The sequence below is a fragment of the Xiphophorus hellerii genome, chromosome 19 (genome assembly GCF_003331165.1).
Source record: "Xiphophorus hellerii strain 12219 chromosome 19, Xiphophorus_hellerii-4.1, whole genome shotgun sequence".
NCBI classification, from domain to species: Eukaryota; Metazoa; Chordata; class Actinopteri; order Cyprinodontiformes; family Poeciliidae; genus Xiphophorus; species Xiphophorus hellerii.
In genome coordinates this window covers 22595416-22619614 of record NC_045690.1, presented here as the reverse complement: position 1 = coordinate 22619614, position 24199 = coordinate 22595416, and the positions used below count along the sequence as shown (strand labels likewise).

Here is a 24199-nt window from a genome sequence, read left to right as displayed (position 1 = left end):
TGGCAAATTTCCTATTTACAGATATTTTTATTTTTCTAATGTACGACAATACAAAACACAAGCGGATAAAAAACCCCCAGCAATTTCCACTACAGCAGTTGAAATAATTACATTCTTTTTAAAAAATGCCTATCGGAGTTTTTAAACAGGAAAAAGAAAAAAATTCTGCTCAGGGCACCGCAGCAGTAAAACTAAGATTTTGGCCAGCTTACTGTTTAAGAATTTACACCCATTGTGTCATCTAGTTCTAAATCCAAATTCAGGCTTTTAACGTGTGTTGGAGGAGGGAAACCTCCAAAGGTTTTCATTACCATAGACATTGAGAAGTGGAACAACACAGTCTGTTGTGCGACAGTCACGCAAGACAAACATGAGAAAAGCGAAATAGTTGGGCCATCAATGAAATCCTTTCTGTAGAAGGAAATTGCATAAAGCAAATGTACGTGGAGGCAAAGTGAAACCATTGTTAAATTCCTTATTTGGGCGCACAAATGCGACCAATACAGTTTATCCTGATGTCATTAGCAGGATATGTGAGGAAAAAAAACTTGATTTGGATTTTTTTTAAAAAGATTTAGTCTAAAATGATAAAATAGTACAATTGATTTTACAGAAAAGTACAGGTAGGTTTCCTTAAAATACTTTCATACTATAAATATCAGCTATTATATATTGGTTCCCCAAATCCCATGTATCATCAGCTAGTAAAGCAGCAAACGTCAACAAAACAACACAGAGTGCATGGCACTTTTTATTCAAATCAAGTTCAATAATCACTTGCACAGCTACAGAGAGACATCACATAATATATAACTTATGATCCCATAATGATTGATAAAAATAGTCGAGCTGTTCTTCCTGCACTCTGTTACCGAGGAATGCAGAGATGAAAAAAAGTCACACTGAAGCTTTAATGGCTCAGACAACTAAACTCTGGTTCAGATTCATACTCCTATGCAGATTATTCACTCTTTGGCATCTAGAGCTAAACACAGAAATAAGTTAGAAAACAGATGATTAGCATTTGTATTTTTTCCCCCCCTATTAGCCACGATAGAAACAGATGAAAGTAACAGAAGAATGAAACGATATCTGTGTGGATTCAGGTGATCCGCTCCACCGTAGACCCCAACATTCATTCCTAGGCTTTGATCAAGTCCCGATAGGATTTCATTTCAAAAAGAATCACAAGACTTTAGTTTTAACAACTCTTAGGTTTAGTCCACATGAAAGTGACACAGTCAAGGCTACAGAATTGTGATTAGTGTTTAGTCATGGCACTTCAGTGAGTAAATCAACAATCAGTGGGGCTGGTCTCGCTTCGCCTCGGGGGATTGGATAATAAATTACAGCTTGTTCCGCAGCAGGCCGGAGGGAAGGAGTCATATAATCCTGTCAGCGTTAAAAAAACAACAAAAAAAACACATGAAATGGAATCAACACATTTAACACTTTGCACATTATTTCTACAAAGACGCATGAATTAAATATATTATCAGCACGAGTAAACTTTGATTTGAACTTACTCATAGCGACAGCGAAGAGCTTTACCACATAGAATAGAAGTGTTACCCACTATGGCCCTCTAATAAACACCGGTGGGCGATTAGGAAGGTGTACATCGTGACATTGGATAAAACAACTCAACGCCCCCCAACCCCTTCTTTGTCCCCGGAGCGGCAGAACGTCAGGATCGGAGACGTCTGCCCGCTGTGAAACGGTGCGTAACTTGGATGTGGCTGCGGAAAAGCAGGATGAAACTATGACCTGATAACAGCTGACCAGTCCGAGCTCTACTCATGAAGTGTGTAGGGAAACAAAACAAACAAACAAAAAATGAAACTTTAGTGGAGGAACCGGATGCTCATTTTCTGTTCCACGTCCACCTTTTCCAAAACCTGTGAAAACAGGCAAAACTGCATGTTAACACACAAGAAATTATAGTTAAAGTTTTAGTTTAACTAAAACCTGTTCGCATACATGCAGGTTACTGCAAGTATGCGAACAGGTGAGGCTGCAAGCAATTTATAGCATTACAGTTCAAACAGTAAAATAAAAACAAAAACTTTGTTTTCACAATTCTTATTAATCGTTAGCTGGTGTATACAGACAAAAAAAAAAAAAAGGCAATTTAGAGCCTTTAATTTAGAACATATTCAGAGCAGCAATTAAGCCCAGACTGTAGAAAACATATATACACATGTTTCACATTTAAGATAAAAACCCATTTGTCTGTTAATATGTTAATATAATACAAAACTCCTCAAGCTGAATTTTTTCAAATTCACCAAAGGAATTTGATGTTATTGCTTTTTAAGCAAAACAATGTTTAGTTTCTCATTTAAAATGGCCATTTTTTTTAAAGATATTGAATTATTTGTTTATTTCCATCTTCTAATGCATTTATTCTTCAGAATTTACCAATATTTTTAATCACTTTTAAAAAAAATCAACTAGTCTATTAAAAACATTATTAATCGATTAAACCCAATTGATTATTGATTAATCAATTACTAAAATAATCGTTAGTTGCAGCTCTATTAAGAAGTGAAAATATTTTCCAATTTTCCCAGAAAAACGTTCGGAGAAATGGCAAGAAAAATCACAACTTTATCACAGCCAAGCACGGTAGTGGCAGTATGGTCGTTGGGTCCGTTTTGCACAAACAGGACCCGAGCAAATTACAGTCACTCGGTTGACAGTGACGGAGTCAAATCAGTGGTCAATTTGAGAACAGAGCCGAATGTGACCTCGCACTGGTCTAGTCAAAGCCTACAAGGTGAAATGCAACTCGCCTTGATAAATTCTTGAAAGGAAATACAGCTGTCTCCGTTGGTGTCGGCCTCCTGGATGGTCCTGTCAGCAATGCTGCCGAGCTGGTCGTCCGAAATGTTTACGCCGACCATCATCCGAAGGACCTGAAACAAGCGACGTCGTCACGGTTACTGAATGTTTTTCTTTTTTTTTAAAAAAAAAGCAACGGCTGAAGATGAAATAAGCGTTTACGCAGACAATACGGCGGTCAAAAAAAACTTAACGCTACACTGACTGCAGAAACGTGATCACTTGGAGGTATTTTAGCTCCTTGGTGAGTGATTATAGGAATCAAAGTCAGTTTTTTAGCGGGGTGAAAAAATGACATAAACAGCATTGGGAGTCACATATTTAGTCTGAATCAGACAGGCCAGGTGGTAGGACTGTTTTGCACCAAACAAGGCCTGCGTCTGACTCACTCAACCAGCAGCTTCCCACCAATTACAGGTCGAGCAATGTCACCCAGACCGGAGCGGCTTCACGGAGAGACGACAAATAACACACAGGAAGCCCCGAGACGGGAGAATGAAGAGCCTGCAGCTAAGGTGAGCTATCACATCACTGTCAGCACAAAGCCAAAGTCTTTTCATTGACTCGGTTAATAGAGCTCCGTGAAGAACGCCTTGGAGCTGAAGTTGCGAAACTGAGTCCCGTTGACCTCTGACTTGTTGGGAAGCAAGTGACACCAGGCAGATTTGGGTTGGTTTATTCAGGGTTTGCACACTTTTCCCACAGGAAAAAATAAAAAATAAATCAAGCAAATTCAAGGGAAGTTTTGAAACTTTGGAGATCAAATCAATACAAATTAACTAAAAAAAAAAGACTGTTTCAATTCACTATCATCTGATATCATTTATGATTGTTATTGATAATGTCTTGTGAGGGGACAAGGTAGCTAAAATGTAAGAATTTTATGGTTTCAAATGTCTCTTGTACACCACACACCTGATTTGGTCCGAGAACAAAACACTAATTTAGCACAAAAAAAAAAAAAAATCCTCCAATTTCAGTAACTTTAGTGTTTAAATTGTAAGACGACCTTCACTGTAATTACACAGATCAATAAGTCATTGAGCCATTAGAAATAATTAAGAACTAATGCACTGAGATAGCCCCAACAAATCTGAAGGTGACTCAAATCCCTGGTCAAAATAAAGGCGTAAACATAATGTACAAAGAAAGTTACAAGAAAAAAATATCTAAAAAATATATCCTTGAGATGTTATCTGGCATTTAACAAGTAGAAATTATTTTGGTGATTCTAACTTAAAACAACTTCAGCCGTTGAGACAAAAGTTTTTTGTGTGTTTTTTATTTAGGTGAATGAATACATCTGGTTTTAACTGTAAATAACATTCAGCAACTTTAGGATTTTACTCAAAGGCTACATTGAACTTTATTACTAAGTTGTGCAGATAGAATATCAAGCACTTTGAAGGACTTTATACAGAAATCAAGCACTTTCCAAACCTTGGAAACACTAAACTGAAATTCAAGCCTTTCCAAGGATTTCAAGCACCCAAATCCTAAACCCTGTTTATTTGTCTCTACTGGAAACAGGTTTGGAAACAAACTGATTGAATCTGACTGATTTTTGTAATGTAAAAAAAAAAGAAAAAAAAAAAGCAGAGGAAGTCAGAGCAAACCGACTCACTGACCTGCAGCAGCTCGTCCCGGGAGATCTTGTCGTCTCTGTCCAGGTCGTACAGACGGAAAGCAACTGGGAAAAAAAGAATAAAACGTTTTTTTTTTTAAAACAAGTTAAGCAAGTGGTAACCCGCTGACCAAAACCCCTGTGAATGTTCCCCATAATGGCCAGCTGCTCCACCCTAACGCGACCTCGGCGCACACTCACAGAGCAGCTTGTTTGTCCTGCTGTTGAGCGGCTCCGTGGCGGGCGGGTTCTTGTTCTTCTCGTTGTCCTCGATGGGTCTGAAGTGCGCCAAGGTGCGCATGAAGCCCTTGAAGTTCACCTGATCCTCCCTGGAAGACAAAAACCCTCAGAGTCAGCGGTAATCCAACACCTGCGGTACGGTCTTCTTCTTCTTCTCCAGCTTGAGCGAAAGCCAACGGTGCCAAACCTCCGAGAGGAAATCGAAGCCATGTGAAACCATTAAAAGCCACGTCTGGAATCCAAACGCCCACTCCTGAGACATTTAGGGATTTTAATGATATAGACAAAACAACATCTGGTTTTCCAGTCTTCCACTCTGATATAAATATATATATATATATATATAAATGAGGCTTATTTTAGGGATGGGAAATGTTCCTACACATTTTTAGGTCAAAGTCCTTTAATTTTACAGAGCGCTCCGAACTTATGAAACTAGTTTTGAAAGTGGAAAACAAAACAAAGAAAATGTCTCTATACCTTTTTTAAATACATTAGGAGGTAATAATAATTTTAAAAAACTAGGAGAAAAAATAAAAACAAAGGGACAGTCCTAAAGGATGCATTGAGGGAATACCAAATGAACTGATGGATGGACAAGGATGGGAAAAAACAGAAGGATGAACTAATGAATGGATGGAAAAATGGAATAAACAAATTGACAGATTAATGGATGGAGGGGAAAACAAACGGATGGACAAATGCATGAATGTATGGAGGAATTGGTGGATGGACGGACAAACAGAGAGGCAGATGGATGGAAAAATGGACGGATAAATGATTAGACTGCTGGGTGGATTAAATATTTAGACAAATGGGGAAAAAAAAAAAAAAACATTTCTATATCTCATTTTCAGGGTTTTCCCCAGTGTATTCTCAGCCTGGCGGGCCACCAGGCTTTACTTGTGCCCCGGCCAGGCTAAACATTGCTTATTTATTTAAGTCTTTTTAAAGACTTTATAGTTGGTGTTCATTTATTAATCTTCCAATCTTCAAATAACACAATTATCAAGGGATATTTTAAAATTTCTTGAAATATTTTTCTTGAAAATGTTTTCCTTAAACATTTCTTAAACTCAGAAACATGCCGGGTCGCTGGATGAATGACCGAACTAGTACCCAGCCGCCGGGCTTAGCAAGTTTTCTGGAGGAAAACCTTGTATTTTCTTTCTTCAAACTCAAACCCAAACTTTTCCAAATGCCCCATCAATTTCATCGATCAATATTCCTCATTGACAAGGCCTTCAAGGACTTTGCAGACAAAAGGCAGAGAGAAACGGCGAGTTAGAGAAACTCACCCTTCAGGAAAAAAGGCGTTGATGATTCTGTCCCCAAGAGGATTGATGGCCAACTCAGGGATCCTCTGGAAATCTTCTCGACTGCCAATATCAGAAAATATGATTAACTTCTAAGACAACCCCATAACGGTCCGCTACAAGGAGATTTTAGCTTAGCAGAAAAATATACTTTAACCAAGTTTTTAAATCAAAATCACCCCCCACCCCCCAAGCTCTCAGAGAGGTGGGGGCTGGATGTAGACCTCTAGAGGTCATTGTTATGGCAACTCTCGTTCGATAAGGGAAACTGATAATAAATGAGGACAAGCAGCACCCGAGACGTGTTTTCTGTAAACAGAATGTCTTTCAGGAGACACGCTTCCGCGAAATTGCAGACACATTTCAGCGTCCTTGAAGGGCTGACCTGCAAATGATTGTCTTGCCAAACCAAAGGGCCGTGTTAAACCAAGGTTCACACGAAAGTCTTTATTGCTCAATAATTATCTCATATTCCATCACCTATCACCTTCAACTAGAGCCAGTTAAATCGCCTCCCTGAGGTTCTTATTGATCTTCCACAAAGAATAATCCTCTACTTCTTCTGTTCCATGTGGAGACATTCCCCATTTATAAGCACATTAAAAAAAACAAAAAAAGATGCAACAATCAATAGGGCAGAGATTGCGAGAATCAACTGCTCAAAAATGCGTCCAAACAAGCAAGTTCCACATATTTCTTTCTATAAAACGCATCAACCAACTGCGTGAACTTTTTATAGCAGGAAGTATTGGAAATTTGCGGATTATATTGTATTTCCCCCCCCCCCCCCACTTAATTCTAAACTTTGACATCTAACAAAGAACCTACAGTCACGAAAATAGATCTGAAATATCAACAGGAAATCAGATTCATCCTGGAAAATATGATCGATACTTACTACCAAATATAAAACAGCTGTAAGAACCGACTTTAATGTCTGGTGTAAATCCACCCAGCTGCTGCCTCCGTCAGAAAATGTTAGGTGGTGCGTTCATGTGCAGCTGCCTACCTGAGTGTGCCGTTTTCTCCTTTATCCAGGCTGGTGAAGCGGCTGTACAGGCGGGTGATCTGGCTGTGGGAGACTGCAAACCAAACAATTTCAAGGTTTTAAAAGGCAGGACAACAGAACATAACACACACACACAACTCTCCTAAATTAATACTTAATACAATTACACCACGCTGACAGCGAACAGGTAATCCACAAAACAGCACAGTAAACCTCCAGCTACACACACACAGTTCAATATCCGTCTTTTGTTTTAACTTACAGCCTGTTTCCTTCTTGATTTCTTCTATTTCTTCTTCTCTGAGTAACGTGGACGCTCTGGACCCCATGGCGAAACCTTAAAAAAAAAAACCCGACTTCAGTAGCTCCCAATCTTGCACAACAGACCAGCCGAGATACGTCGAGGCTGGAAGTTAGCAAGCAAGCTAACCTTTGCGGGCTGAACTTAAGAAATGATACGGTTCGTTCAAAGAGAGGTCAGAAGCGGAGTTTAGCCCAGGCGGTCGCTTGCTGCCTCTCTGTTGACACAACTCGACCAGCGGCCTGCTTTCTGTTAAAGCTTCCTTCCAGTCGGTCCAGATTTCACGTTGTTGAGGCGAGATTCGGTCCGGCTAGGTTCCTGTCTAATGAGGTGGGCGGGAGCAAGCACGACGCCGCCCTGATGCCCTGACCGGATCTGTCCGTCTCGTTTCATTACATTTAGGTAGCATAGCATTTTGCCTGCATGGAAAACAATAATAATAATAATAATAATAATAATAATAATAATAATAATAATAATAATAATAATAATTTAGTTGGGAATGTGAATTGGTCCACTTAAAAAAAATAACTGCATGGTTTGCGGTTAAGGCGTTACGTGACAAAAAAAAAAAAATTAATTACATTTTTTTTTATTGTTACAGAAAAGCAAAACCTGGCTGTTTGAGTGCCTGTACACGCGACTCATTTTGCTATTAATAACCACCAGGTCAGCTTGTTTTTGGAAAAGTTAGCTCAATTCAGAATATAATTATTGTTTGAGTATGCAATAAAACATCTCGCCACATGATGTCGCACTTTCGTTGTTTATGTTGCTTGTTCCCAGAGGCGTGACGATGTGGACATACAGGTGGGCCTGTACAGTAAATCTGTGCTGCAGAGATTCATCTAAAAAGTCAAGCTGAATGTTATTTATGTCGGGGGGGAAAAAAACAATAAAACCAAAAGCAGACCACACCAGCGTAAACACATTATGTAAAAAGTGGAGGGATGTTGGAATTTTGAGTGACAATGAGTCATGTGATGTTAAGTCATTTATTGTCATTGTTGTGACAATAATCAGTCTACTTGCAGTTTTGACCAAAGTCATGTAAGAAACTGAATCATGTGATGTATTAGCTGATTGGTTATTGTCATATGTCTCGACAGTCATATGATTATTAGGTCAATCGGTGGCTTTACATTTACACATTTATTTTAGTTTGGCTTACTTTCCCTTTTTTAGGCTTAGCTGAAGTGAAGAGTGGCATCTTCGTTCACAAGGTTTCTATATCACGCATTAGACGCTTCGTGCATGGCATCTGGATGTATGGAAGGTCCTTATAGCCTATCATCCGGATTAAATATGTACTTTTGGGAATAGCAGGAAAATGGGTCAGTACTAGGATAATGATCCAAAAAGTATTAATAAATTAATAGAAAATAAAATAATCTGCTTTGATATGTGGGTATCTTAGCCCTCAGTTTAAAAAACAAACTGTAGAAAACATGTGGACTTTAAAAAATATCTATTTGTGAAATTATACTACTTCTAGAAAATATGAATTTATCTACTGGTTTCCATCCCTATTTCATAGAGATACCAAAAAATTAGCTAGTGTTTGAAAGTGTAACAGAATTTAATTTAACAGGGACTCAACAAATTTGAGTTTCACTTAAACAATCCTAGAATATTTTCTTTTGTATTTCAGTTTACTGAAGACTAATGTTCATCGGCATTTTCAGACATTGCTACCTCATTTTTCTTTTCCAGTTTTAGGCTGAATATGCAGTATTTAATATATCTTTAATCTGTCTGCTCTTTGAAATTGAAGCAAAGTCTAAGGAACCGTAAACAAACTGAGCGTGAACATCCTAGCTTACTCTTGCGCTGACATATCACGCAAGTTTGATCCACTTGTCAAAAAATTCCACCGTGTTGTTTTTATTTACCGAAACATTGTTTAATGTCTCCTGTGTGAGCGACTGCTGGCGATCCTGAAATTGATATGATTTTTAACACATACTGATGCTATTCTTAGGTTTATATGTGTTTGGGTTCACCTAAAAGGTCAAATAACATTTTAACAAAAGCACTACCAATTTTGGTTTGTCACATTTTAATTTCAAAATCTCTGAAGTACAATAAAGTATCTTGAGACTCCACCAGCTTTCATGGCTTAGGGTCCATCCTTTACATCTCAATCAACCATCAAAGTAAGACACTTAATCCGACAGATAAAGCTCAGAGGAATCCCAGTGTTATAATTGTCCTATATTCTTTAAAAACAAACAAAATAAACAGGCAGAAGCAGTAATCCATCATTGACAAACTTCACAGTGATAGTGCAACATCATCATAAAGCGTAAAAATTCTAGGTAAAATCAAACAGCATGGTAAAAACGTGCTTATAGTGTGTTCATGAAACAATAACGTCAACTCCACATCATCCGATTGATTCCTCAGCAGTGCAAAATGAAGTTTCTGAGCTCCGTCGAGAAGCTGCTCAGTTTGAGGCCAAAAATGGTTTTAGTGGTTTTTACTTGCTGAAGGGACACACAGAGTCCATGGCCATGAGGATGCTGGAAAACAAGAAAACAGCACAAAATTAGCAACGACTGCGCCGCATAAGGGCATCGATTCATTTCACTGATGTTGAATAAATACTTGGCAACAGAAAATGAAAGCTGAGTCATTTTCACATTAAAAATAACACTTCAGGTTTAACAGTTACGACATTACAAATGCAGAATAAAGAAGCGGTTTGAAAACAGGGAAGTGGACGTTACCTCTCAGCAGGGTATCCCCTTTCACACAGGTTCACCAGAGCGTAGAGATGCCTGAGCGCATATTCAAACTAAAAAAAGAAAAGAAAAAAAAAAAAAGGGTGCCGCACGTCAGAAACGTTGCCACAGTCTCCGCTTTAATCCAACACGTAAATAATCAGGCGACCGAAAGGTCAGGAAGTTCCAGGAGAAGAAGGAGATTTTCTGATTCGAGCCTTACAGCTGAACGAGAGGCGGCGTGGGGAATTCACTGACTTAAAAAGAATATGTAAATCAGGGGCGTCCAAATTTTTTGTCACATGTGGACTAAAAATTCCCAAAATACTGTAAAAAAAATTTTTATCTTCTGAACAATAAACTAAGTCACAATACTTTAATTAAATAAGTCATCTTTTTATGTTGGAAAGGGAAGTGTAATTATTACAGATTCAAAATGTAAAAAAGGGTTTTTGCTTCATTAAAAGAAAGTAATCCACTCTGAATTTTTTAATGTCTCGACTGAAAATAATGGAACTTTTTTTTTGTCAATTCTGAGCATTTAAAACCAGATTTAAGTCATTTTTTTATTGAAAAGTTCACAAAGCCTGAGTATTGAATACTTCGTGTTGTAGACAAAATCTTCTATTGTGAGATTTAAATTTGTCTGTAATCATTTTTGATCTGATTAAAAATAAAAAAAATCTCAATTTGCATCAACCACCAGCTGTTGTGGGCCGCACAAAATCTGTCTGCAGGCCGTAAAAGGCCCCCAGGCCACACTTTGGACACCCCTGATGTGAAAGTAATACGTAATGTTTCTTTTTTGAGGTAGTTAGCATTCTGCAAAACTAGAAGTAAAACAAACTGTAATGTATTTTATTTCTTTAAATCGTGTTTTACTGCTAATATTTGAACTTTCACAGTTTGTCACTTTACAACCACAAATTTAAACATAAATTACTGACATTTTATGTCGTTGTTTGATATAAACTGGCGTATAATTGCATTTTATAACTGATTGCTTTACTACGTCTGTATTTAGACCCCTTGTACTCAGAGACCACTTAATAAAAGTCAGTGCAATCACCTGCTTAGAACTTCACCTGTTCAATTCATCACCTGAGAATGGAAATAGTACAAAACAGAATACTTTTGTATTCTATTATTGTATTCCCTGCATTTATTAGTTTTCAGTTTACTTGGTTATAGATTTCCTGACATATCTAATCATTTTTATATCTCAGGTGTACGCTGCAGCTGGATGCTGTCCCGACATATTTCACATTCCAAACATACTGAGGTACAAATGTCCGACATTTTGTCACATTCACTAAAAATGAAGAGTTGTGTGGAGCTGCTGGCAGTTGATAAACAGGAGACATTACAGAGCAGACTCAGAAAGTCTATTAAAAAGGAGAACATTTATATCAAATGTTTTCTTTTTAAAACTTTTAGTTGTATTACTGTAAAGGTCCAACAGCTTACAAGCCGTCCCTGCTATCCTCCTATGAGAGCGTGCCAACCACAGTTTTGGATTAATGCCAGCTGTGTGCGACATTTCTGATGAACAATCTGTCAGAAAAGATGCATTTCCTCTTCGGAAACAGAACCAAACTCAGGTCACGTGAAAGAGTTTCAGCCATAGAGTCCAAAATGCTCGCCTCATCAACCACAATGATCTGGATCAGTCTGACGCTGGTCTGAGCATCAATAAATCAATAGCAATATATATGGCAATAGATTAATACGCCTCATAGAATATTCAATATATAGAATCTTCACCAAACTCCCATCCAGAACTGCACAGCTTTCTGGGAGATGTAGGCAGAGGAAATGTTTTAGCCACTCAACTTCTCAAGGCTAGCTAACGCAAGATTGGTGGCATCAACTAACTCACTCTTTGGTTACCTAGCAATTAGGGTGGGCGCTTATCACATCGTTTATCATTTATCATGATACATTTTTTTAATCATGATTTTAATTTTGATTTATTTTTGCCACAATAAATTCTAATTAATGATGTTAAAAAACAAAACAAATTGTTAGAATTGTTAGTTTTACTACTTTCTTCATTGTTTCTTCATTGAACGCATCAATAAATATCAATATATTTGAAAATATGAGTAAATGAAGTCATTATGTGCTCTTTAGTGACACAAATCACATTGTTTTTTACCAAATGGGAATGTTTAAAAGAGCAGTATTTGTGCTTGTGAGGCTATAATTGCCGTCCCATGCAGTTACTTAAATAAGAAGTAGTTAATATTATGTATCTTCGCTTTTATTGTTGTCACACTAGTAACAAAATATTGTGATAAAACTTTAAGTCCATATTGCCCACCCCTACCAGCAACAACCTTTTAAGTAACTTGCACAGCAGCAGTTTTAGATTTCACCACTGTGCCTCAAAACTGGTTAAAAATAAAAAAAAGTTTTGGTTTTCTGCATGGTGAATAAAACAGAAAACATCTGGCAGTATTTCAGATGTTTAAAACCAAATTGTCAATATCAACTGATATGAAACGTTTATATGGTGATACGTCTCTCAGACACACTCCGTCCAGCCATATTCAGTGACTGGAAGCGTTGCCTCTTACCTCAGGCTTGTGCCAGTTGAAGCAGCTGCGTTTGTAGTGGTTGACAGCGGCCTTGTAGCAGCCATACTGGGAGAGTTCGGCTCTGTCGTTCAGAACCTCCTCCGTCTTCAGCATGCTGCCGGTCACCTTCTCCACGATGTGGCGCATGGTCTCAGCCAAAGTCTCCTTGACCTGAACGCACGCAAACAAATCAACAGTTTGGAACGTCCAAAGTTCTGGAGCGCCCCCCGGAGGGGAAGAGGGGGATTTCTCCTGTACCTTGAGGTGGGAGCTGATCTCCGCCAGCAGGGCCCGCGCCGCTCTGATGTCATTGGAGGACATGAGCTTCCTCTTCAGGATGGCCAGGGGGACGTCGGGGCTCGGGGTCAGGTCCTTGGCTGTGATTGGTGGGTTGGTCAACTGAGGAGCAGGTGGCCTGTATGTTTTTGGGTTCCCCTGAAACTGGATAACCTTCATGTGGGCCAAAGTCTGCAGACAGACAAAAGAAAAGCAAAATAATAAAACACCAAGAATAAACTATAAACACTACTGTGAAGTTTCCCGTCTCTCACCTTGTTGCCGAACTGCTGGACGTGGCTGGTGTTGGTTTCGGTCCTCACAATTTTGAACTGCTTCATTAAAGTTTCCTTAGTCAGGTCCTCCTGGAAACCCAATATCACACCGCAAAATAAATATGAATATTTCCTCAAATAACCTTTGCTTTAAAAGCAACACTTCATGTTTTCTCCTAGAATCTTGTATAAGAGAAAAATTACCACATCCGTTCTGATTTACAGTAAATGTTAATGTTGAGGTTTCTGTTATAGTTTTCTTTTTTTTTTCCAACAGCAGATCTCTTTTATGTCAGATCTAATTCTTCTTTTCAAAAACCACTTGCTGCAGCTGCTTTTACAAACATTCACCACTTCCTTTTCCTGCTCATCTGACAACAGGTGTTTGGAGCAGAGAATGTATTTTTTCCTAACCCATACAGTTGAAACCACATACTTGCAAACACTGCATAGAAAGATACTTTTTATATAACATTTCTGTTCTCACTGTCTGACATCAAATCACACCAAACCTTTCCCGTTTTAGGTCAACCTGGGATTACTGACAATTGTTTCTAAAACGGAGAGCGAAATCTACGTTATTGTTCTGTAAATGAGTAGCGTAAAGGTCCAGATGATGATTTTATGGCTTTGTATGTCTGGGAGGATATTACATGGAAGCATAATGAAACAAATGTAAAGAAATCAGCCAAGACTTCAAAAAGACAGTGAAAAAGTGGCTTTTGTGTCTTGGAGGTAATTTATGAAGATGCCAACTGAAGGCATTAGGAGTTACACAGTTAATATTCATATTCATATTTAGATGGGAAGTTAAAGTTTGGTAACCAACGGGTCCTCCAAATGGAAATTGACTCAAAGGAAACAAGTGACAAGTCGATAACAACAAAGTCTGAAGGTTTTGCCAACTAAAAAATTATGAGTAGAGCTGAGAAAGTGAGTGTGAACAACTTTGATATAAGTAGTCCAGTTAATCATACACATATATCATTTAGTCATACAGTTTTAGACAATTCAGATAAATACTAAAACTGCTGACTTTAAAGAGAATTAAAAATTCACAATCCCACACAAAAACACAATGAATTTTTATCTGACATAAAGTCAGACTGTGGAGAAAGAAAGGATGTTGTCTTTTTATACAATGTGTAAAAATCTGCTTCCAGATTTTGTATATTTCTTAAAAATGTATATTAATTTAAAAAAAATTGTTTTATGAAAATGCACGTTTCTTATCCGTTGCATATTTTAAGAAGCTTCCTCAGAGTTGCAGAAATCTCAGAAAGAAAATATATTTTTTGACATCTTAACGGTATTTCAGAGCAGCAGCTGGTTACAGAAATGACAGTTCACTCATGTTCCCCACTTCCTAAAATGTTAATCAAGACGTTTCACCATGTTGAACTCAAATACGAGTCAAGAACCTATGAATATAAAAACATTTAGTTAATGGTAGTAACCGATAAACACATTTAAAGAATGACTGCTTGCTTGAACTCTAACATTACGTACCGCATCAGAGTCCTCCATCCAGTTAACGCTGTACCAGTCGCCCAGGTAGGTGTCCCTGCTCTCGTCATAGTAACAGGCGTATGAAGACTCGTGATCGTTGGCTGCAGTGGTGGCGTACACTAAAAAAACCACAGGCGACCTCGGGTTACACTGCTACTTCAGCTTCGACAGACGTCACTAACCAAAACACTTTAGTAACGTGTATTTAGCTAACTTTAAAGTTTCAAATAACTAAATGAAACTGTCAACTTAAATGGTTCGTTTTTTTGCCACCTGCATGTTGCGCTGACAGGTTTTAGCAAATCGATGACACTTATTGCTAATCTTTTGTCACCTAAATTGTAAAAAAAAATAAATAATAAAATAAGTAATGGGTTGTGCTCCTTTAGTTTCCATGACATGTCAGTCTGAAATATTTTCGAACAGTCAAATCAATTTTTTCTCTGAGTTTGAGGGAAAACCTCTTGTTTTAGCCAGCTGAGAGGCAGTGGGCAGCAACATGTGGGGAAGTGGCAACATGGAATCTCTGTCATAAAAAAAACAAACAATCATTGGTCTCTAACTTCCTATTAAAGGGAATTTAAATAATGTGAACAGTGGTTTAAAACTGTAACACCTAAAACAATCTCAGAGTGTCCTGGCTGGTTCTGACCCAGTCCTAGTCCATATCCTCTGTCCAGGATCATTTTCACAGCCTCTGAAGGAGCAGGGAGTCCTTACACTCTCTTCATTAACTATTTGCACTGCTACTGTCAGGCACACCAATACTCAACTTTCCTTCTCAAGCTGGTAAAATGCAACAATTTGTTTCTTTCATGTTTTCATTAGCTTTGTTTTTATTAGTTTAATACATTTCCACAATAAGCTGTTGAATAACCTGGGGAAGTGCATTCTCATTTTACTGCTAGCCACACAAATAACTGGCAACAAATGAAGTTGATGTCATTCTGTTTACTAAATATGGAAGGAAATTTCTATTTGAAAAGCAAAGTATAATTAAATCACAATCAGGTGACGATTTCTAGGAGAAAAACGACGATGAAACAGTCTTTTTGTACTGTAAGCAGGTTCTGTTCATCACATGATGCTCAGAAATGGCCACAAGCCATAATGCTGACATCACTGAGTTTAGAGAAACATCTAAAAAGGTTAAAAGAGGATCATAGTCCAGTCTAGACGGGACAAACGATGTGAAAACAGTACGAAGAAACAAACCACATGACTCTGACTCAGCCTGCGACTCGGATCAGTGGCTTCAAGTCACAGGAAGTTTGGCTCACCGTCAATGTTAACAGGCAGTTTCTTCATCATCGACCCGGACTCGCACGCTTCGATATAAAACACCATCTGCGGAGGAAGAACATGTCAGTATTCTGCCTCCCCCCAGAACAGAACGTCTCTGGTCGCGTGTGCAGAAGCTCACCTTTTTGTACTTCTTGTTCTGATGCATGTATTGAATGGCGTCTTGGAGATCTTCAACGTGGAGCTGAAAAACAAGAGGATTTTTAACTGAACGCGGGATGAAAGGACGCAGTGTCTGCTGCAGACTGACAGACGTTACGTCACCAAGACAGCGGGCACTGACTAGGGAATCTGTCTGTTGCTCTCCAACGTTACAGAACACGGGAGACAAAGCGAATGGCGACAGGGTTTTATTTTTCTTTTTTTTTGGACAAACTTCAGACTCAGCAGTTTTGTTTGTGACTGTTTCTTATCCTGCTATTTGAGCTACAGACCAACTCTGAATCTCGAACTTGCAAAGTCAAACTAGTTAACAAGAAGTAGCAGATGTCCGCATAATCAGATAATGTCTAAAAGATTCTGCAGGTTCATTATAGTGAAGCGCCAGCGAGCAGAAATGTTTCAAACTGATTCATGATCATATAAATGATGCATCTTAATCCAGATTTAAAAACGCAGTTGAAAACTCAAAATTCCGATCTTTTTCCAATCAGAAAATGAACCATATTGAGCATTATCTAGTCATGGTGACAACACTCTTCGGTGTGGAAGTTGTTATTGACTGAGAATGACTGAAAAAAATTTCTTTTGTTGTTTTTAAAAAAAAAAATTTTAATTGCCCCACAAGGGGTCTTTTTGTGGGCTCTAGTGTCCCTTTTTCAAAGTAGGCTGACAGGAAAGGGGGGAAGACATGCGATAAACGTCGTCGGGTCCGGGAGTCGAACCCGCGACAGCCGCGTCGAGGCCACGTTGCCTCTGAATGTGGGTCGCGCTAACCCCTCCGCCACCACGGCACGCCCCTTCTTTTGTTGTTTTTAAGTATGAATTTAGAAAAAGCCCAAAGACGTAACAAGCTATGTAAAAGGAAACAATTTTCAAAGGCATGTTTCTAGTTCCATCAGTCGGAGGGAAACAGTTAAACTTTTAACAGGAAGTTTAAATAAAGCAATCCAAATGTTTTTTTTATATGTTTTTCAGAGTTCAGGTCTGCATTCTCTGGAATATACACACAAATATTGTGTTTCTGTCATGCTACCTGTCCTTCATACAAATATAAGTTTGTATCAGATGCACAATTCTTTTGTCTTTGTTATAAAATATGAGTAAAATCCTTCTTTATATGAGCAAAAGCTATGTGACGTCACATTCCGATAATAATAGTTTCGGCTCACAGCAGGGAGGCCATTCTTATATCTTCTTGCAATGTGATGAACTGATATGAGCAAAAAGTTTTAATCTGCAGTTTAAATCTTAAGAAAACAGAGACAGGAATCCTCACATCATCACTGGGGAAAGCCAGAATTCCAGGTGCCCCGTGGTCAGTGAAGTACACAAACACATGATCGTTGGGGCCGCTGCCAAAGAGAAGACAAAAAGAAAGAAATTAATGTTACTAAAAAAAACACTAAATAAACCAGATGAACCAGGTGTGCTGGTGTCAGGTGTTGTCTATGAAAAAATTTGTTTTTTTTTCTCTTATTTCCTACTTGCCTCTTCAACACCTTTCCAGAACCACCTTTGACTGCCGAGGCGTCGCCCTTCAGAACGGCCAAGAAGTTTTCTGGGGTCACATCCTGCCAACAACCAAAAAAAAACACACACACACAAATAAAGTTTACTTTCAATTCATAGCTGCCATTTACAGTTTTTCCGCTAAAGCTGGTACTGAGCGACTCACATCCCCGACGTAGTCTTTAGGTACTCCCTTGTACACATCGGTGCCGTTGGGCTTGTTGATCACTATTCCAGGGGTGGGGTTTCTGGAACGACAAAATGGTTCGACTTCAGAGAAAAGGAAGTGCAGAGAGCTGACAAAGGGTTTTGAGGAGCTAACGAGGAAACAGGCGAAGGATAATGATTCACGTGTCAGGTGACAGGAGCCGGTGAGAGCACTGCAGCGCTTTACTGTTTTTATATTCACCAGTCACATGATATCGAGCTGCAGATCATCGTCTCCATCCCAGAAATCACATCATTACTTGGATAAAACAAATCCGCCTGCTCTGTATGTGCTATGTAAGAGAACCTGTGTTGGCTCTGCTCGTTATTCATTAACCACTGACCCCGATCTTCATAATAACGTCATATTAGAGCACAATCCACATGTAAAGAGGAACTTCGCCCACTTTCTGGAGTCAGAGATAAGGAGGATTCCAGTTGATTGCATTTCAAAGTCAATCATAGGCTGCGTTTAATCCACCATGCAGCTCAAATAAAAACGTCAACAGACCCTATTGCTCAAGAAATGACTTTTTCTTGATATTATAATAAAAAAAAGCGAGTTATCATGTAGTAAAACAATATTTGATGCGTTGATGGCAACAAAACCACTGATAAAAGAGAAATTATTTACAGAATAATTGTGTAACAATTAGGTATCTGATTGTAGAAAAACCGTTTTTTTTCAACCAAATGAGCAAATTTGTTGAAAATCATAGTCCTTGTTAGGTTTAAAGTTTTTCATTTATTTAATGAAATCTCTAGCCTAAAATTGCTGCATCAAACGCTTGTCTCGTCAAACCAACGGCTGCGCCTCTTTCACCCGACGTCGGGTCAAACAGACTAATAAGGAAGCACCGCCGGCGTTTCCTCGTGACTTTACCCGAGCCTCTTCATGATTAACGACAGAAGGCTGGTGTGCCACGGCGACAGGGAAGCAGGATTTTTTTTTTTTGGTTTGTTTTACTGTGGTTTAAAGATGTGTGACAAGGATGCCCCTATACAGCAAAAAAAAAAAAAAAATACAGTAGAAATATTCCCACTGTTTTCTCCAAAAGTCCCAAAGACTTTCTCTGACTGACAAAAAGAGTCTATTGTGCTACGTCTATCACCAAATCAACACGAGCTTAGCAGTTTTATTTTGAAAAGTTGCTCACTGGCAGATTGTCTGTGCCTACTATTTAAATCTTTTGCATCCCTCAATGGCCTGTCATACCAGGGTTGGATCTCAAAAGAACCAAGATTTACCAAAACGCCACTCCAACAGTGCGAAGCACCTTAATAATCTGCTAAGATTGTTAAGATGGCGGGCCGTGTGACAAGCCCGTCTTCTTACTCCTCCTTTACAGCCAAGCTGTCTGATGGACTACGCCACAGGTGTCAAACTCCAGTCCTCGAGGGTCGCTGTCCTGCAGTTTTTAGATGTGCCACAGGTACAAAACACTGGAATGAAATGGCTTAATGACCTCCTCCTTGTGTAGATAAGTTCTCCAGAGCCATAATGACCTAATTATTCTATTCAGGTGGTGCAGCAGAGGCACATCTAAAAGTTTCAGGACTGCGGCCCTCGAGGACTGGAGTTTGACACCTGTGGACTACACTGTTATTTAGCATGTTTGGCAATAACTAAGAAAAATCTGATTTAAAACTACAGCTAGAAACGTTCGACCAGCAATATCTCTTAAGCGGATGACGAAATAAATCTAAATAAATAAGATGGTTATTATTGTGTTAGTCTATAAAGAGCAGCTGAGGGAAAAAAAGTTGTTCATTTTAAAACCCTTATATAATTTAGAGAATGTCTATTTACAATAACACTATTGTAAATAGTGTTACAACTGTAAAAATCAATATTTTGTTGCAGATCATTTCGTGCATTTTAGTTTGAAATCTTTGTATTAATAATGTGACATTGTAAGATTATAAGTTTGTTTTATTAAATTAACAAAACAATCAGATTAGAGAAGGAATATTATACTTGTATGTTATTACTCGTCAACACGAAATGCGATATTGCTTAAAAAGCTGCTTATGATTACTTACTGGATTAAATATATAGTAATAAATTATTAACATTAAGTGTATTTAACGAGGTTCTACAGAAACTCAGGAAAAGACATGACAGACGTTGGGAATTTGTCGTAAAAAAATAAATAAATCACTGCATGATTAATTGAAGAATGCTGTGTAATTACACGCTGCATTTTGGACTTGGAAGTTAAAACTTTCCAAGTTTGAAGTTGGAACTATTTACTAAAAAGACCATGGAAGTTGGGATTCTGACTGAGAAAAACCTTAGATGTCATAAAAATACAACTTTTTATTTCCACTTGTGATCATTTGTATTTCTTTAAATCGGTTTACACACACACACACACACACACACAGACACACACACGGCTCTATGCAAAAATGTGGAGAAATGCATCGTTATTGGCACATATCGTTGATAACGGAGCACGTCGAGCAGCAAGTCCCACCTCTTTGCAGACGTGGAACTGGAACATGGTGAAGTCATATTCAAATTCCAACTTCAAAATGAATCTGAACATGACATAAGTAGCTGCTGGAATCTGTTTCTTTCACTACAGTACTGCTAATTTGTTGCACCGCACATAATAATAAGAATAATATTTCTCCTGAGTGCAACTACAGCCATCCCAAGTACCACCTGTGGTACATGCACCACAGCTTGAGAACCACCAACGTAAACAATTAACAATCCCTCCTGTAAATTCATTTGTAGTGTTATAACTTATTAAGAAATCAGTAATAGGCATGCAGTTTCTGAACTCTTTAGAAGAAAGGAGAAGTAGAGAAACAGTAAAAGACAAAAAAAAAAGCAAACTCACTGCTCATTTCGTGCCAAGTCATCGTACATCATGACCACAATCTGCTCGTCCGGGATGCCATTCCTGTGGACAATCTGGTAGGCATGGCAGACGTCGGCCTGCGCGAGGAAAAGACAGGTACATGCGGGTTAACAGACACATAGACGCGGTTATTAAACTTTCTGGGAAGCTGGGAAAGCACAAAGCGACGAGGAAGGAAGCTTATCTGAAGTGCAGTGGTGTCTGTGTTATCTGGAGCGAGTGCGAGTTACAGAGGGGGGGATTTAAAAAAAAAAAAAAAAAAAAACACGAGTCATTCCCACAGCCCCGCGTTTGTCCCCGTCTTACCTGGTGCCTGTAGTTGTACCAGCCGTTGGAGCCGGCCACGATAACCACCCAGTGCTTCCCAGAGTCCGGCTCCTCCGCAGCGGGATACCCGAGAACCAGCCCGACGCTGAGGCCGAGCAGCGCGAGCAGCACGGACTGACGCATGATTCTGTTGCCTAGTTCAGGAGCCCTGAGTGGGAAAGAAACGGAATAAAACGGTCCTTTTAGGGGGATTTTAACCACGCAATAAAGCAAATACTACCACCGGGTCAGAGCAGCGGCATATATGGAGGGTTGAAGATACAACTAGGCTGCTAACCAGCCACGTGACGCCTGTTGTCACGTGATACATCCATCCTGGGAAGCTGGCGAAGCCGTTGGAACAACAAAGCAGCCAACTGTCTTTTATTTTTAAATTTAAAAAAACAGTCAGATATTTCTGACTCTCCAACGTCACAAAATAATGCAATATGTGTGAGAAGGAAACATGTAGCTGTTTCATTACCTGTAATGCCGTGGTTCAGACGGTTCTGGAGAGGCGCGTCAGCTGGACGTACATCCCGAAACGCCTCGCGAGGCACGTTTATAAGCGACGTCGGGAAAAACGTATCAGCCAATCAGAGCGCGCGGTGGGCGGGCCTTGACTGTAAAAGATCATGTGATTCCAACAGACTCAGGCACAGACCTGCCTGCATGTTTTTCAATGAAACCAACAAAAAAAAAACTAGGGCGCACAGTATCAAGTAGGATCAGAGTCCTGGTGGTTTGTAACTATAAGAGAAAACAGTTACAATAGTTACACTATAAGAGAAAACACTGCTTTAATGATATCTGGTGTTAGAAATAAGATACTGCAAATAAATAAAAATGAAGACTTGGCTACGGGATCAAATTAATGTAGTGTCACCGTTGTGGAAAAAAAATACTTTAACAGGAGTCTGGATGAGAAGAAAATAAGAAATTTATTAAAAACTTGCAAGGTGAGAACAAAAGCACAGAGTCAAAGAAGCCTGTCTAGTCTGCTCCGACTAACAGTGGATTCTGGGCTTCCTTTTGTATGTGCTGGTCAGCAGATCATACAGCAGCAGGGTGTCACCGTCTCTGGGTGTTTCTCAGCAGAGAGAAGAGAGACTTGATTGGATTATAGGTGTGAATCCTTGATTGTTATGCACCAAGGATTCTGTGGAGCCCAACACCGATGGTCTTGCCGTTTGTCTATTGTGAAGCAATGGGGGGGGGGATTGTTACTCAATGCATAAAATGCAGCCTCAGTTCTGGGTTGGAGAAGTAACTCATAGATGGTCTCCTGGATCACAGACATCCCCTGCTGTTATATGACACTGTGGAAGTCTGTAGGAGAGCAGCTTGACCAATGTCATGAAAAGATCATGCAGACATAATCTAAAGCACAAGAGGGGTGAGGGGCACATTATAACATTTTCCATTACAGTCATTTTGCTTGCTTTTAAGAACTCAGGTTGCTTTTTTAAAAAAAAAAAATTGGGGCAGTGTGTATTCTTGAACAAATACAGCTTGTGTGTGTCCATCCAGCGGTGCCCACAAAACACAGCTGGCACACCACTGTAGCATAGGTGAAGCCCAGAACGACGCACATGACTCATGATCACAAGACTGGTGAGCCACACCTTCAACTGGCTCTTAAAGGCACCAGGGCTTGATCTGCATATTAAGGTTAGAGGCAGATCAATCCATGGAAAACAATTTATTAAAAAGTAGTTTTCTGAAAAATTCAGACCAAATTCCTGAAGGGATATTACAATCCCCAAAACTGGCAAGTTTTGTTCAATGAGTTGTGTTTGATATTTCAGGACAGTTTTTAAGGTATTTGTTTATTACAGGTGTTTAAAACATTGTAAAATGTTTTGAAAGTTTTCAAAAGGTAACGTCTCATATCGATCTAGGTCTTTACAGCGGTTATGTGTAGAATGTTTTGGCCATTTTTAATCACCATATCGGCATCAACTATTCACATTATGCTTTTATAGTCATGGTCTTAATATGAGTCTTTAAGGACAGGACTTTAACTAGTTTCAGCTCTTCATCATCCAGAAGGACAGTATGCATGGTGTTAAAAAATTTTTTTCCCTAGATTTAGCATAAGTTCAATTAATTTTCTGTGTGTGCAAAGGACGAGGAACAAGTTCTTGCTGCCTCTTAAAGATTGTTTTGCTATAATAAAAATGACTGTGTCATCGACATACAATTGCACATTATCATATATACATTACATATTAACTGTGCCCTCTAGGGGCCCTTGGGGGACTCCTATTTATGAGTTTCTTAAGGGCAATTTGACAACATTGACCACTGAGCACTTTTATGGTCTTTACGCTCACTTTACACTTTGCTTTCCAAGTTCTGAGCTAAACATAGCAAGAATTGGTTTATATAGTTATATATATATATATACTAAACATATTTGTATGTATACATATATTTATATTACCTCGACATTAACAAAGACATAGATCAGGGGTGTCAAAATCTTTTTTTCATTTTGGGCGGTATAGAAAAGCTTAATGTTCTTAAAGGGCCAGTTGTTCCAGAGTATAATGATAAAATTAAATTAAAATATTTATAAATAGCTGTTTCAGCATTCAATAAGTGTTTCTTAAAGTGAAATTATATTGAACATCTTTTCACACTGATCAGTCCAAACAGGACTTTGATTGTTTTTGTTCTTTTATCACAGAATAATATAGAAATAAAAAATATGAATATAGAAATATGAATATAGAAATGTTTGTCAGGAATTCTTTTACGATATTTGCTCTAATATATGATGTTAAATCTGACTTTTTATTAAGTGCTGTATCAGTCACAGATATAACTTGACATCAAGTGAGGTTAAACGAAATGTTTTTGGCCAATTTTGAGAAGAAATGTCAGTAAAATCAGACAAAATGTGGGGATCTGTTGATTTTGTGTGAATTTTGCGTATTTGTAAAAAATGTGAGGGACTTATTGATGTAATTTGGAGTCTGGAGGGCCATATAAAAAGCTACGGTGGGCCAGATTTGGCCCCCGGGCCTTGAATTTGACACATGTGACATAGATGAACATTTCCCTGTTCATCCAGGAAATGGTGGACAGCAGGGAGAGCCTGACTAAAACCACCCGGATGTCGGTCAACATCTGGGTCTT

General features: G+C 38.7%; 2 protein-coding genes across 3 annotated transcripts; both read right to left on the bottom strand.

Moving 5' to 3' along the window:
- Positions 1 to 733: 733 nt before the first annotated feature.
- Positions 734 to 7708, bottom strand: chp1 (calcineurin-like EF-hand protein 1). The gene is made up of 8 exons (XM_032546944.1): positions 7464 to 7708; positions 7296 to 7370; positions 7034 to 7106; positions 6007 to 6087; positions 4670 to 4797; positions 4473 to 4534; positions 2796 to 2918; positions 734 to 1898 (listed from the first exon to the last, which is right to left on the bottom strand). Exons 2-8 carry the CDS (start codon positions 7360 to 7362, stop codon positions 1845 to 1847), a joined length of 588 nt encoding a protein of 195 aa, XP_032402835.1. The 5' UTR covers positions 7363 to 7370; positions 7464 to 7708; the 3' UTR covers positions 734 to 1844.
- Positions 7296 to 21666, bottom strand: lgmn (legumain). 2 transcript variants are annotated; one of them, XM_032546942.1, is made up of 14 exons: positions 21540 to 21665; positions 21056 to 21224; positions 20729 to 20826; positions 17836 to 17917; positions 17649 to 17731; positions 17437 to 17512; positions 16120 to 16182; positions 15977 to 16043; positions 14697 to 14815; positions 13188 to 13277; positions 12895 to 13104; positions 12637 to 12807; positions 10064 to 10131; positions 9377 to 9856 (listed from the first exon to the last, which is right to left on the bottom strand). In XM_032546942.1, the coding sequence occupies exons 2-14, from the start codon at positions 21197 to 21199 to the stop codon at positions 9814 to 9816; spliced, it is 1314 nt and encodes a 437-aa protein (XP_032402833.1). In that variant the 5' UTR covers positions 21200 to 21224; positions 21540 to 21665; the 3' UTR covers positions 9377 to 9813. The 2 variants fall into 2 exon arrangements, with proteins under 2 accessions (XP_032402834.1, XP_032402833.1); XM_032546943.1 differs by lacking the exons at positions 9377 to 9856; positions 10064 to 10131 and adding an exon at positions 7296 to 7370 and having other exon boundaries at positions 21540 to 21666.
- Between the last annotated feature and the right edge of the window lie 2533 nt (positions 21667 to 24199).